Source organism: Camelina sativa, chromosome 1 (genome assembly GCF_030686135.1).
Source record: "Camelina sativa cultivar CO46 ecotype springtype chromosome 1, ASM3068613v1".
NCBI classification, from domain to species: domain Eukaryota; kingdom Viridiplantae; phylum Streptophyta; class Magnoliopsida; order Brassicales; family Brassicaceae; genus Camelina; species Camelina sativa.
The window spans coordinates 1,743,110-1,756,917 of NC_141880.1; the positions used below are offsets into that span (position 1 = coordinate 1,743,110).

The 13,808-nt window shown below is 37.7% G+C and overlaps 4 protein-coding genes across 6 annotated transcripts; 1 reads left to right on the plus strand and 3 right to left on the minus strand.

Moving 5' to 3' along the window:
* Positions 1 to 338: 338 nt before the first annotated feature.
* On the minus strand, positions 339 to 4,099 carry LOC104707816 (putative serine/threonine-protein kinase At1g54610). Of its 3 annotated transcripts, none has more exons than XM_087460970.1 (9): positions 3,815 to 4,099; positions 3,276 to 3,345; positions 2,581 to 3,106; positions 2,209 to 2,493; positions 1,803 to 2,120; positions 1,470 to 1,706; positions 1,198 to 1,298; positions 945 to 1,062; positions 339 to 862 (listed from the first exon to the last, which is right to left on the minus strand). In XM_087460970.1, exons 3-9 carry the CDS (start codon positions 3,010 to 3,012, stop codon positions 566 to 568), a joined length of 1,788 nt encoding a protein of 595 aa, XP_087317096.1. In that variant the 5' UTR covers positions 3,013 to 3,106; positions 3,276 to 3,345; positions 3,815 to 4,099; the 3' UTR covers positions 339 to 565. The 3 variants fall into 3 exon arrangements, with proteins under 3 accessions (XP_087317096.1, XP_087317070.1, XP_087317032.1); XM_087460944.1 differs by lacking the exon at positions 3,815 to 4,099 and adding an exon at positions 3,505 to 3,696; XM_087460906.1 differs by lacking the exon at positions 3,815 to 4,099 and having other exon boundaries at positions 3,276 to 3,797.
* A 1,084-nt stretch (positions 4,100 to 5,183) lies between these two features.
* Positions 5,184 to 8,243, minus strand: LOC104708008 (putative nucleolar protein 5-2). The gene is made up of 9 exons (XM_010424522.3): positions 8,105 to 8,243; positions 7,702 to 7,798; positions 7,547 to 7,588; positions 7,277 to 7,456; positions 7,018 to 7,182; positions 6,689 to 6,889; positions 6,095 to 6,592; positions 5,855 to 5,989; positions 5,184 to 5,716 (listed from the first exon to the last, which is right to left on the minus strand). The coding sequence occupies exons 2-9, from the start codon at positions 7,777 to 7,779 to the stop codon at positions 5,351 to 5,353; spliced, it is 1,665 nt and encodes a 554-aa protein (XP_010422824.2). The 5' UTR covers positions 7,780 to 7,798; positions 8,105 to 8,243; the 3' UTR covers positions 5,184 to 5,350.
* A 151-nt stretch (positions 8,244 to 8,394) lies between these two features.
* LOC104708098 (Cwf18 pre-mRNA splicing factor) lies at positions 8,395 to 10,087 on the plus strand. The gene is made up of 5 exons (XM_010424628.3): positions 8,395 to 8,518; positions 8,786 to 8,919; positions 9,248 to 9,380; positions 9,479 to 9,593; positions 9,802 to 10,087. Exons 2-5 carry the CDS (start codon positions 8,792 to 8,794, stop codon positions 9,858 to 9,860), a joined length of 435 nt encoding a protein of 144 aa, XP_010422930.1. The 5' UTR covers positions 8,395 to 8,518; positions 8,786 to 8,791; the 3' UTR covers positions 9,861 to 10,087.
* Positions 10,088 to 11,109: 1,022 nt separating this feature from the next.
* Positions 11,110 to 13,796, minus strand: LOC104708183 (uncharacterized). Its single transcript, XM_010424738.3, has 3 exons — positions 12,437 to 13,796; positions 11,950 to 12,364; positions 11,110 to 11,862 (listed from the first exon to the last, which is right to left on the minus strand). Exons 1-3 carry the CDS (start codon positions 13,466 to 13,468, stop codon positions 11,303 to 11,305), a joined length of 2,007 nt encoding a protein of 668 aa, XP_010423040.2. The 5' UTR covers positions 13,469 to 13,796; the 3' UTR covers positions 11,110 to 11,302.
* Positions 13,797 to 13,808: the final 12 nt, after the last annotated feature.

Sequence of the window (13,808 nt, forward strand, 5' to 3'; positions counted from 1 at the left end):
CCTACGATTTTTATTGTATTTATAGGTTTTTATTATACCAAAATCTATATTTTTATTTAATTGCAAAGACTATTATTCTATAACGTCAACTCTTACAATAATGACGTAAGTGTATATCCTAAATATAAATATTTGTGATTTAAAAAGCAAAGATACAAAAACAATGCTTATTAGGTGTGTTAAAATTATCTCCACTGATCCGAATTTTTACTTTTGTAACAAAACTTTATGCAAAAACGTCTCTGAAGATTCCTTTCTTCATCATCCAACATTCCAACTAAGGACTTCGATTTTTCTTTGTATGATATATATAAAATAAATAAAGATGAAGTCAAAACAGCATAAAGTTACATAATTTACATAAAATATCATAGAATGTAATAATAATTTCCCTCATTTCAGTGGTGTTTTTTTTTTTGTTTTTTTGTCAATTTTCTTGTACAATACAAAAATCAACCAAATAAAAAACATATAACCCACCAAAAAAGGAAAAATTGGGAAGTATCTCTCTATCAAAAAAAAAAAAAAAGGAAACTTTTGAAATTTTCTGACGAATAAAAATCTCTCAAACAACGATTCTTTTGCCTTTAACCTTAGAAGCCACTCTTCTCTCCTTGTTGATATCGTTTCTCCTCCGTGTCGTTGAGTCAGATGCTCCTCCAATGGGAGCCAAAGGGCCTGACCAAGACTGGAATGGTTCTTTGGAGTAAGATGAAGTGAATGAGTTTGTGCTATACGGTATCTCTGATGGATCCAGCCGCCGTGAAGATCCCACCTGAAAACCAAGCGACCCGTCTTGATGTGGTGGAGGAAACTTCTCGCTTTTGCTCTTTGCATTCGCGTGCGTTATCAAACGCATCCTCTGTTGTCAAGAGAAGAAGTTAAAAAAAATTCAGACATGGAACTCAAAAAATGATTCAGTTTCTTTTTGTTTGAATTCTTACATCAATGTTAGATTGATTCTCAGCGTTGGCTTCAGGAGCTGGCATTGCTCTTGGGGCTCGTTCTCGGGGTCTCATTCTTCTTCCGCTCTCTCCTTGAGCCTTACGGGCTTCTCTTTGTCTGCGGACATGAATACACCTCTCAAGCAACCATAACCAAACCAAGCCATATTCTATTAAAACTGAGACCTTACCAAACCTATCTATACTGGATTCCCAAATAACGGAATACACAAACTGAAATATAAAACTTTACCTCCGATACTCTTCATCTCGTCTCTTGGCATCAATCTCTTTAGTTGGAGGATATTTCGGGAGATCAGAAGGTTGACATGCCAATGGCTCCGTCGTGAAGAACTGTACAACAAGAACAAATCAGCCATGGAAGTCCTTAACCCCTACTATCAAGTCAAACGCCTAAGATTGAAAAGTTAAAAGCATTTTTCATTCCTAAAACTACTTCCACCACTCTCATTTCTGTAATCTTACTATTTCAAAGTTTCTAACATTTCTTTGCAAAAAACTTACATCACTCATCAACGCTTCTGGAGCTGTCTGGCGCTCAGCTGGATCGAGCGATAGAAGCTTATCAAGTAGAGAAAGCGCCTCAGGAGAGAAATCTTTGTAAACCTCTCTTAATTTTCTCTTATATTGTGGTAAAGGCTTGTGATGAGCATGCTTATGAGTAGAAGGGAGCCTAATCTTCTTCCAGTACTCTTCCGAAGGCGATCCACATAACTTATATATCCTATGCAACTGCTCAACCTGCCGCGTGAACATTATCCCAATTCATCATTTCATATGAATAACTCAAAACATTTTTCTCAACCTTGAAAATAAAATCATAACTTGAGAGCTAACCTCGTTACGACCTGGCATAATCGGTCTACCAGCTAATAACTCAGCTAAAATGCAACCAGCGCTCCATAAATCAATACCGACACTGTACTCAATAACACCATGAAGAAGCTCTGGTGCTCTGTACCATAAAGTAACAACCCGATTTGTCATCTGTTGCCTCTTACTCGCATCAAAAAACGTTGCAAGCCCGAAATCGCCTATTCTAAGAACTCCTCCGTCATCTATGAGAAGGTTTGATCCTTTAATATCACGGTGAAGAACTCCTCGGCTATGGCAATGCTCGAGCCCCGAGAGTAGTTGCTTCATATAGCATTTAACCTGAAAACATAGACATTATTACCACGGTTAGGATTTGCCTTCAACTCTGCGTTGTGACTGAAATCTATTTCACTAAGGAAATAATAACCTGTTGCTCGGTGAATTTAATGTCAGGACTTGCAGCAAGACCAGCTAAATCGTGATGCATATAACGGAAAACCAAGTATAAACTACTCGACATCCTCGAAGTAACCAAACCTTCCAGTTTAATGACATTGGGATGATCCAATCTCCTCAAAATCAGAATCTCCCTAGCCATAAATCTCAAGCTCTCGCGTTCATTAACATCACAACGCACTTTCTTTAACGCCACAATGTTTCCTGTCAACAAATCTTTCGCCTTGTACACATTACTATACGTTCCTGATCCAATCTACACACACACATACATAAACAACAAACTTCAATTACACAAAGTCATTGCAAGGAACAAGAACGAAAACAGATTATGCTCTCTCACCTTCTCAATCTTCTCAAAAGAATCCGCTTTTCGTGGAAGCCATCCGCTTAGAGCTTCTCCACAGACTTCAGACAACCATGATGGCCATCCAGCTGCAACTTGCTCACCGAGCAAATTCTTTGGCGGGTTGCTTCGTCTCGGGTCAGGCTTAGACCTTTTCCTTTCCCCTTTAGATTTCCTCTCTTTGGCCTCTGTCACAACAAAGCCATTCTCTTCCTTCTGATCCACAACAGCTTCGTGATGATTCCTAACCTTCTCACCATTAGAAGCAGAAGCAACAACAACAGCAGCACTAGTGCTCTCTGTTGCCTCGGTTTTGGTCACAGACACATTGTTAACTTGTTGCCGTTTGGACTCAATCCTAGTACTAACTTCGTCTCTAGACCCAGAAACTGATCCTGATGATCCGGGTCGACCCAATACACAACCCATCTCATCAAACTAACCTTCATCTGCTCAACATGTTTCCAAAAAGAGATCTCTTTGACACAATCAAAAAAGTCTGTCTCTTTGAAATCAACTTTAACTGCAACAAACACACACATAGATGGAAAATTCAAAATTGGTTTACAACTCGAAACCCAGGAAAAGTATCACATCGAAGATCAGATTTGACTAAAACAGGAAACTTTGAAAAAGGAAATAAAAACAAGGGGGGGGGGGGGGGGGGGGGGGGTTGGTGAAAATTCACTTACTTTAAGATCGAGGAGACGCGAAATTCTCGACCCAGCTGGTCAAATCTGAGACTTGAACAGAGTGAAACAGCTGCAGGGAGAACCTCAAAAAAGTAAGAAACAGAGAAACAAAATTAAACCCTAGTTCTGAGAGAAAGAGGGATGTCAGGCTGTGAGAGTCAGACAAGTCAAAGGAAAGGTAAAGATCTGAGAAAAAAAAAAAAACTTGTTTAAAATTTTAGAGACATACACAGACACACCAAAGCTGACTCAAAACTCAGGAGAAGAGACAACAAAATTGAACAAAAAAATAGGAATGAAAATGAGGGATTTCAAAAATTCAACAAAGAGAGAGGCAAACAAAAAAAAAATAAAGAAGACAAAAAGGAAAAGGGAAAAATGGATGGAGTCCAGAAGATTTAAAAATGAAACCTTTAAAGCTAAAAAGAAAAAGATTTTTAAAAACCAATTAGGGCTTTGGAAAAAAAAAAGGCAAGGGTGGATACATACATAGCTACAGAGTTTTGTAGACCAATACATACTAGTATTACTTTACTTACCACCATTAATTATGAAAGAAAGAGACCAACTTTGGGGTAAAAAATTCCTCTAGAAGAAGAAGAAGGATTGGTTGAACTGCTTCGAATTAAAATTTACTTCAAAAAACTCTCTTTTTTTTTTTTTTGAATCAGACAAAAAAAAGGAATAAATATGGAAACAGACGAAAATCTGTTGGCTGTTTATTATTATAATGATGTGTAATTGTTTTTGTTTGGACGCAACACACAGAGGTCAAAAAGGCTCAAAGTTACTCTACTCTTCTGCGGTTTTGCCCCCACCAACTTATAACACAAAACTTCAACATTTTCTTATTACAAGTTTTTTTTGTTTATTCTCTTTTCAGATTTCAAACTAGTCATCTAATCATATATTTAATGACTAATACATATATTTCGAAATCATTTCCTTTCATAATTGCGTTATAATATATGTGACTATTAAAAATGATTTTTTGTCACTAATAACGGTTAATTTCGGATATGAAACGGCTATTAGAGGAAAACTCATTTTTTTGACGAAGGTCTAATGGTGTGTGGTGGTGCTAAAGAAGTGGGTTTTTGTCAATGACAAGGATCACAAAGAAGAATTTTGATCTATTGGTCAAACATTATTTCCTAACTTAAGTGAAGAAGAAGAATATTTGGTAATGTATCCACCTAATTTTGGAATTGTATCATTAAAAATATAACACTATGATTTCTTTTTGTTAGAAACTTAGAATAGAAAATTGGAAGAAAATAAAAATAAAAATGTAACAATTATGATACATAATGAGAGTTTTCTTCATCTCTCCAATCAAAGAAGCTCCTTTATCAAGACTCAGTTTGTAAACCAAACAAGGAACAAAGGCTAAGGTATTAGTGATTACTTCTGTCCTTTATGAGAATATAAACCATTTTCTCTCTTCTTCTTTTTTATTTCTTTTCTCTTTTTGTGACTAAAAGCTTTGTATGTTATTCATTCCAAGCATTGTAAACTACAATCATCATTATGCCAAGACAATTTTACTAATTCTAATGACCTCATCAATTTTTGGGTTATTTTAAAAAACTGTGCCAGACAATATCGAAGATAAACATGCATTATACATCATAGTCAACAACGAAAAATACGATCGTGAAAAAGAGATACTCCGGCTGTAAATCTATAAATCAAATCTCAGTATTTTATATGGCGGATCTACAGACACGTTTAGTAGCAAATACTACTAGTTGATTTTATCGGAATACATTATTTCCTGTTCCAGATATGATGAATTAATAGATAAAAACATGCTGGAAGAAGAATAATATTGTACATATGAATTAAAAAAAAAAAAGAGTTCCAAAATTAATCATCTAAGGAGATTAGAGAACATAATATAAAGTCTGAGGGTAAAGGATTTAAATATGAATTCATCATTCAAAATGATAATTTCAGGCAAATAAGTAAACACCTTAACAGCTATTCCTCTAGATAATAATAAGGCATGCAAATTCCACAAAAAAAAAAACACTAATCTTACACTCAGATCTCTCAAAATCTGTTACTCTCCCTCAGTCCTTGTTCTTCTTTTTCTTCTCTTTCTTATCTTTCTTCTTGGCTGGCGTTTCAGTTGTTTCCTCTTCCTCATGCTTTCTCTTCTTCTTATTCTTCTTCTCCTCCTTTGCAACCTCTACGGCTTCAGTTTCTGCTTCAGCTTTCTTCTTCTTCTTTTTCTTTGATGGTTCCTCCTTTTCTGCTTCCTCTTCTTCTTCCACCTTCTTCTTCTTCTTTTTCTTTGATGGTTCCTCCTTCTCTGCTTCCTCTTCTTCTTCGACCTTCTTCTTCTTTTTCTTATCTTTCTTCTTCGATGACTCCTCACCGTCCTCAGATTTAGCTGGTGTTTGCCCAAGAAGAGAATCTGCAGCAGCGTTGTAAGTCTGCACATAACAAACAGTTAAGATTTAAACCCAAGAACAAGCAAATAGATATGAAACTCAACTGCAACAGAACTCTCTCTCTAACACAAGTCCAAAATTAGAAAAAGTAGAAACAAACAAAGAGACAATGATCTCGACCTTAGCAGGAGTGATAAGACCACCGGATCCCTTCTTCTTATCCTTGTCATACACTTCAATCTTAGGTTTGCCTTTAGCTGAACCAGACAGACGACCTAAATCTTTTCCTTCCAGATTTCTCAACCTTGCTTCAAGCTATTAAACACGAACCAGAAACATCATCAGTTATGAAGAAGAAAATTACGAGTAAAGATTGTTCAGAGAGATGCCAACTATAGGAAAGCCATTGAAGATTGTTACCTTAGCTCGGTTTTCAAGTCCCATAGTGTTATCTTGGCCATCACCAAGTGCATCAAACCTAATAGCAAGAGCAGCTTTAGCAGCTAATGACCGCGAGATCTTTCCCTTGTGCTTTGGTGCAGCTTGACCAACAACTGACGCGTGGTAGATCAAACCGTACTTGGGTGTGGCATGTTTTGTCTTAAGAGCTCTAAAGAGAGCTTTTTCAGCTCCAAGTATCTGAACGGTACTTCCAGGTTGCTTGGAAAGGTTCAATAAACTACCTCCATGAGAAATTAGACGAGCACCAACTAGTTCTCCAACCAGGGCAGTCAGATTGGGAGCAACAGTGTTCATTCTGCTCTTCAGGTAATCGTATAGCTGAGCTCTGTACTCAGACAGAGAAAGAACCTGGTCACAGAGTTCCCGGATGTGCAGCAAGTCAAGGTCACTGACTTCTGTTCCCATGGATATCACAGCTGCTTCCTTCAGATCTGCCTCAATTTCCTCAGATAGGATCTGCAATGAAACCAGAAACAGGAGAATATGGTATCATTAATCAGGGCGTTTTTGGTTAATGGAATTCTATTACACAGTATACAATATGAAACTTACCTCAGAGAAGTCAAGCTTAGCAGCATTAATCCGGTTGCCCATCAATTTAACAGATTTGGCGTATAGGATATTGTCTGATATGATCTTAGCAAGCTCGGGAAAATGCCATCCGTACCATTCTCTAACCCTCATCGCATACGTGTTTAGTTCTTTGTCAAGATCATCAAGCAAACCGATAGCTTGGATAATCATGGTGTCCACCTGACAAAAACTAAACGGTTAAGAGATGCAAGAGAAGCAAATACAAACACATAATTTTTATCTTCAATCCATTTACAAATTCATATATTTTACATGTCACCAATATAATTTGTGAGGAGTAGAAATACCTTGTCAGAACTAAACTTCAGCTTGTATCTAGCAAGGCTGTGAGACAACCCCAATCTCATAGGAGCCATGTCTTGATCACCCAAACCAGATAAGAGCTCTGTAAACTGACTTCTAACACCCCGGAGAAGCTCCATCACAGCATTGTTGTGAACACAGTCGATTTTCTAGTATTGAATAAAGAACTTTCATAAGAAACAAACACAGGCCAAACAGGAATAAGAGTGTACTAATGGGAAAACTCTAGTGAAAATTACACACCAGTTTCTCCTTGATGACATTTCCAAGCTTTGAATCCGCCACAGCCAAGGTTTCACCTTCACAATTAGCTTTCAAAAACTTGCGCAGACCTTTGCTTGGAGTTCCCTCATGCAATTTAACAACTGCTTCAAGAGCTTCAGATGTGTTGTCGAACTTGTCGAAAGCCTTTAGCTTAACAATCTGGTACATCAACAAAATTTAATGAGAAACACAAATACCAGACACTCGGCATGTAAATAATGCATAAAGAAAAAAAAAAAAAAAATTCACCTTTCGTGCTGAGTCTGGAGTCTCAAACTCTTTAGCTAAATCCTGCAGATAAAATGTAAAAAAAAAAAAGTTGAAATTGATGACATAAAAAGAGCAACTAAAATAGAGAAGCCAAGGTTGAGCTAGGAGACTAGAAAATAACAAAGACAACTCACCTCGATATTAGCGAGCTTTCCTTCATCTTTCACTTTAAAGAGGGCAAAACCCGCCGGTGTCTCAACTAGTATGATCATCTTCACAAAACTCTCAAGTCTGTATCCCAATAGAAAAATTAAGACAAACACTTGAATCAGAACAGTGAAGAAGATATGTAAAAAGTTAACGTTTTGATATCAGAATCTAACAAGAATCGCCATTCACTATAAACCCTATTCCTGATATTGGTTTACACATAAGAAGATACAGAAAAAGAGACAGAGATAAACAAAACCATAAAAGCCAGAGTAACTCTGTATACGTATTCAAAACTCCAAAATCTTCACCAAATAGGGAAAAAGGTCGAATATTGAAGAAGCATTCATGGTGAAGGAAAGAGAGAGAGAGAGATTCAATCAATACCTGAGTTACTCAAAGCTGCAGCTGCTGCTGTGAAAGAGAGGAAGAAGAAGAAGAAGAAGAAGACGGAGACGGGACAGTCACTTAGGGTTTTAAGAGGGTACTATTATAGCTGTTAAAGACAGACTCGGGCCTTTCCCAGAACGCCGCGTTTTATGAGCTATATAAAAAGGGGTAACTTGCAAAAACCTAGGGTTTTAGTTTTAGGCGGCCCACCGATGGTTTTATAGTTTTCAGATAATGGGCCTGACTGAATCATTTAACCAGGCCCGTTTATATTAATTTTAAGAAACGCACCGTCTTACTGTTCTCTCTTTCTTTCTTTCTCCTTGTTAGTTTTTGAATCCCTTTAGCTTCTCTCTTTGTGTGTTAGATTTTTTGTCTGGAGATTTTTGTAGAGCTCGAAGCAGCTTCAAGGTACGGTTTCAATTTTTCTCGTTGATTTTTCTGGATAGAGAGCTTTTTTTAATTTTACTTCATTATGTAGCTCTGATTTTGCTAAAACTTCATCTGATTAGGTTCCGTAGATCCTGATTTTCAAAAAAAAAAAAAATCACGATTTCGTCGCGTGTTGTTTAGGGTTAAACTCAGTGAGTTGTGTGATTTAGTGTTTTAAGAAGGCTCGCAGGGTTTGAGTTCTTTTAATATGTTTGATGTTTTACATCGAGAAACCTAATTTTGCAGGAAGTTATGGCGAGTGAAGATGAATCGATTGAACAAAAAGCTGCTGCTCGTAAAGAGGCACTTAGAGCTCTAAGGGCAGCTCAGGAACTGTCTGATACCAAGGAAGACGGAGAAGATGAAGCAGTCGAAGAAGAGTAAGTGTGCTTATGCTTTTTGTTCTTTGCATATATATGTTTTCTATCGACAGTCTTATTTCGAAGAACAATTTGCCTTTAGAGGAGGAATCAATCTGTTTCTTGTTGTGTGTTGTTGACTAATGCAAATTAGGAGCTTTCCCTAGGACTTTGGATTTGATTCTCTAGTCGATAATGGTGTTTAATGCCTAATCCATTACCAAACAGTTTTGCCATTACAGATTGCATTCTTGTTTATACTTAGCCTTGGTGATTGTTTTTGTTGCTTGATTTATTCGTGCTAAAATACTTCTTTTTTTTGTGCTTATATTGCGCTTGATTTTGACAGTGGTCCAGCCATGAAATTTAGAAATTATGTTCCTCAAGCTAAGGAGCTTCAGGATGGTAAAGTTGCTCCACCAGAGCTACCTCAATTCGAAGATCCGATAGTTGCACTTCCACCTGCTGTGGAGAAGAAAGAGGTGTGTGACTGACCACAATAGGCCTCTTGTGTTTGGATTTTTTTTTTTTTTGCTTGACTCGTGCCTCCTAAGCTTAAAACGGAATTTGTCTTTTGCAGGACCCATTTGTCAACATTGCTCCAAAGAAGCCTAACTGGGACCTTCGAAGAGATGTGCAGAAGAAGCTTGATAAGCTCGAAAGGCGGACTCAGAAAGCAATGTATAAACTCATGGGTAAGTGGCAACTGTTTCTATATTCTTGATATCATCTGTGGAAGCTTGATTAAGCAATTTTAAGTTTTTGATGAAGGATAGATTAATAAGACCTTTCATTAGTCTACGGTTCATGATTATGTTTGTGTTTATCACTTCCAAAATAGAGTGATATGTTTGTGTTTTTAATTATGGAACTAACATATGCATTTTCATCTTGTAATTGCAGCGGAGCATGAGAAAGAACGTGAGATAACGGAAGCTGATGGTAACACCATAGAAAGTTGAAAGCTGAAGACATCATCAAAGAAGCCACCGAACAGTATTATTCTACTCAATTTTGTATAACCGTTAAAGCTTCTATTCGAAGTGACTAGACCATAGGACTTGATTTCTCCTCTTGTGAAAAAACTTACTGCCATAGGCATAGACAGAGAGTATGTTTATGTTCATGTGTCAAGAAAAAAGTGATGTTATTTCGGAGTAAGAATATGACGCGGTTTGTGTTTTCCCAAGATTTGGTCCGTTCAACATCGATTTTACTTTTACCCTAGATTGATCATTAATGGAACTGTGTTTTTTGTTCAACTCTGGTTCTGTTAACTAGGCTAAAAATAAAAGCCTCCCAAAATTGGAAAGAACGTCCTATTTACCCCTCAAAACTACCATATCGTACCGAATGTCCCTGGAACTTTGACCTCCTAATAGAACCTCTTCCATCTTATATTCTCTTTCTATTTCTCCCCGAATTAATACTTCTATGTCTATTTCCCCATCCGCCTGGGTTTACACGGTTTTGTTAGTAAACCCGATAGAAATCCATCTTAAACCGGTATGGAAGCAATTTATAACCGGGTAACATTTAGAACCCGACCCGACTACTTCTTCTTCTTTCTTTTAAAACGAAAACCCCCAAATTCTTACTCCACTAAGAACCCTAAAAATCTAAATTGAAAAGATCCAAATTTCTGTCTCTTTCTCTCAAAATCATGAGTAATATTTCTGGGTCTTCGAGCAGGTCGACAAATGTCCGCGAAAGAGGAAGAGTTGTTGGTGTACCTAAGAGGTGCTGGTGTGGAGAAGCAATTGTGGCCAAAATGTCAAAATCCGACCATAACCCAAATCGACGATACTTTCGTTGTGTGTATGCAACTAGAAATAAGGTAATACGAAGTAGAACTTATTATTTGGCTTATGAATATTGATAAGGTTCTAAACGATAACCAAATGAATTGTCCATGGTGTAGCTTATGAATGACAATCATGTTTTCAAGTGGGTCGATGAGGCTTTGTTGGATGAGGTGGAGGCAATGAAAGAGTTCATATCAGAGACAATGAAAGTTGAGAAGAAGATGCAAATGGAGCTTGAGAAAGAGATATTTGAGAGGATTGAAGATGTAAAAGCTGAATTTAAATTTAGGATGAATAGGATGATAATTGTTTTAGTATTAGGTTGTATGATCATATTTGGTCTAGTTAAGCTAATATGATGACATTGTATGTTGTTTTCTATATTTGTTTTGTATTAGACAAAATGTTTTTAAGAGATGATGTTATCTTGTTTCAAAATACATTCATGTTCAAAAGGGAAGAGTACATCCGACCATAGTTAATAATAAGGTTCAAAAGATTGGACTTGACCACACTAAGACAGAACAAGATATGTTCTGAAACAGGTCATAAAACCAAAAAAAAAAACAGTCCTACTTATGCTAATCCTCCATCCCACATTACTTCTCTTGAGTGAGACAACCTTGAGAAGATTCCACTTGTGTTGTATTCTTCTTATTCTTCTTCTTCTGGTGGTACCTACAGTTATGATCAGCTGCACCACAAATCCCACAATGCATGATTCTTTTATTTTGCTTTGGTTGCTTCTTGGTAGGTGACTCATTAACACCTTTCTTCCTCTTCTTGTCGATCTTTTCATCGTCCGGCTTTGGAGGTGGATACACATTCTCGCCCCCAGTGGAAGGCCAAAAGCGTGGACCTCTTTGTGGAACAAGCCCGTCTGTGTAGTTCTGTCTCCACTTAGCAGTTCTGAACCATTCACACACATAGTCTTCAGCTACCAATGTCTTCTTGATCATCAGTCCGTAAGCATGTTCGCATGGGATTCCACAAATCTGAAACTTAATGCAGGTACAAGTTCTGGCATTTAAACAAACTCGGTGTTTGTCGTATCCCAAGTAAACTTCATACGCTCCATTTGTGCTGGGAGATACAAAGCATGTAGAAGCTGCCTTATGCTCATCAGCAAGGAAACGGGTCACATAAGGAGTGCATAATCCTGCCACATCCGACCATATAGAGTACATATAAATGAATAAGAATAAAACATATAAATGAATAAGAATAAGAGTGTAGTCTTACTAACCTTCATGTGAATAAGAAATAGCAGACCGTTTAGCAATTCGAACCATGGCAAGCCTTCTAACAGTCTCCAACATAGCCACAAATGGTTTCTCTCTCGCCTTGTTGATTGTATTGTTGAAAGACTCCACTGAGTTGTTTTCAACATCCTCACAATAGCTGCCAATCTTGTGGAATGCCCTACACCATGTCTTTGGTTTAGTCTTCATGACATCTTCATAGACCTTGCTATCATATGCGTGAATCCTCTCCAATCTCTCTTCGTAATCTCTAGTGTTGTAGCTCCAAGCTAGATCCCAAAGCAGTTTCTTCAATTGCTTCTTGTTTGGATGAGTCTTCTTTAGGTTACCATAAATGTGCCTAACACATTTACGATGCTCAATCTTTGGTAATTCTAACTCAACAGCCTTAATCAATCCCTGAAACAAAGTTAAATTCATTAGAAACTGATCCAAATCACACAAAGCATAAAACATAACAAAAAAAAATACCTTTTGGCGATCAGAAACCATAATGTAACCATCTCCATCACCTAACTCCAAGTCTATCTTCAGCCTATTCACAAACCAGCTCCAATTATCTGTGTTCTCAACCTGAACAACACTCCATGCTATTGGGTAGATAGGATTGTTTGCATCTCTTCCTAAAGCCACCAACAACTGACCCTTAATCTTTTCCTTTAAGAAGCAACCATCAACCCCAATTAGTGGCCTGCAGGTTTTTTTCCATGTTTTCCTAAGAACATCAAAGCAGACATAGAATCGCTTAAACACATCATGACCAGCGTCATTCTTCACCGTATCAATCTCTACCACAGACCCTTGATTTGCTTCCAATATCTCCGCTCCATAGTCTCGAAGACGTTCAAATTGAGTGTCATATTCACTCGCTATCCATGCCAATGCTTTTCTCCTAGCAGCTTGACATTGACCTCTCGTAGCTGATATCTTCCACTTCTCCATTATGGTCTGTTCCATCTTTAAAGGCATGTAATAATCTGGTTCTTCTCTAATCTTATCAAGAAATAACCTAGCTATGACTGGGACCTTAAACATCTCACATTCTCCATTAGGCACACAAACATGGGTGTTCGTGTACTTCGTAATCCTCCACATCGACTCATTATGAAGAGACGCAACATAAACTTTCCATTGACATTTTCCCTTAGCACCAACACACCTAAACCCGATTCTATCTCTATCGTACCTGTATTGCTTCAGATTACAACATGTTGCCAGTGCATAGTCAGTCACACACTCCTTAAACGCGATTCCATTGTAGAATCTCTGCCCTTTATACATTATACCATCGCCACGAACGATCGGTGTCCCCCCACGCGCGGCACCACCACGACCATTACCCTCAGACTCGTCGTCACTCTCTGGATACACGTTATGACGAATCGATTCCTCCGTTTCTGTAAAATCTGTCGCAAGCTTATCGATGTGAAATTCATCTCGATCCTCGCCTTCCTCGTCGAACTCCACTCCAATAGGTGGATTAACAACGGGGACTAACGCCATCCCAAGAGCCAAGAGCAAGAGATAACAAAACGATTCGAAGAAAGAAGAATCAATTTAGGAATCTAGGGTTCGTCGATGGAAAGGGAAAAAACGATTTGGGGATTTTTGGGTTTTTTAGGTTAAGTGATCTAATCGGGTTGTAATCGGGTTGTCAATTGGTGAAAAATGGTTTAATTTGGTTATTTTGGTTAATAAAAATTGTCTGTCGGTTAACTAAAACAGTAAACCGTGTTAATCGACGTCGATGGGGAAATAGCTGAGAAGGTTAATTTAATTGGGGAAATAGACATAGAAGTATTAATTCAGGGGGAAATAGAAAGAGGATATAAGATGGAAGGGG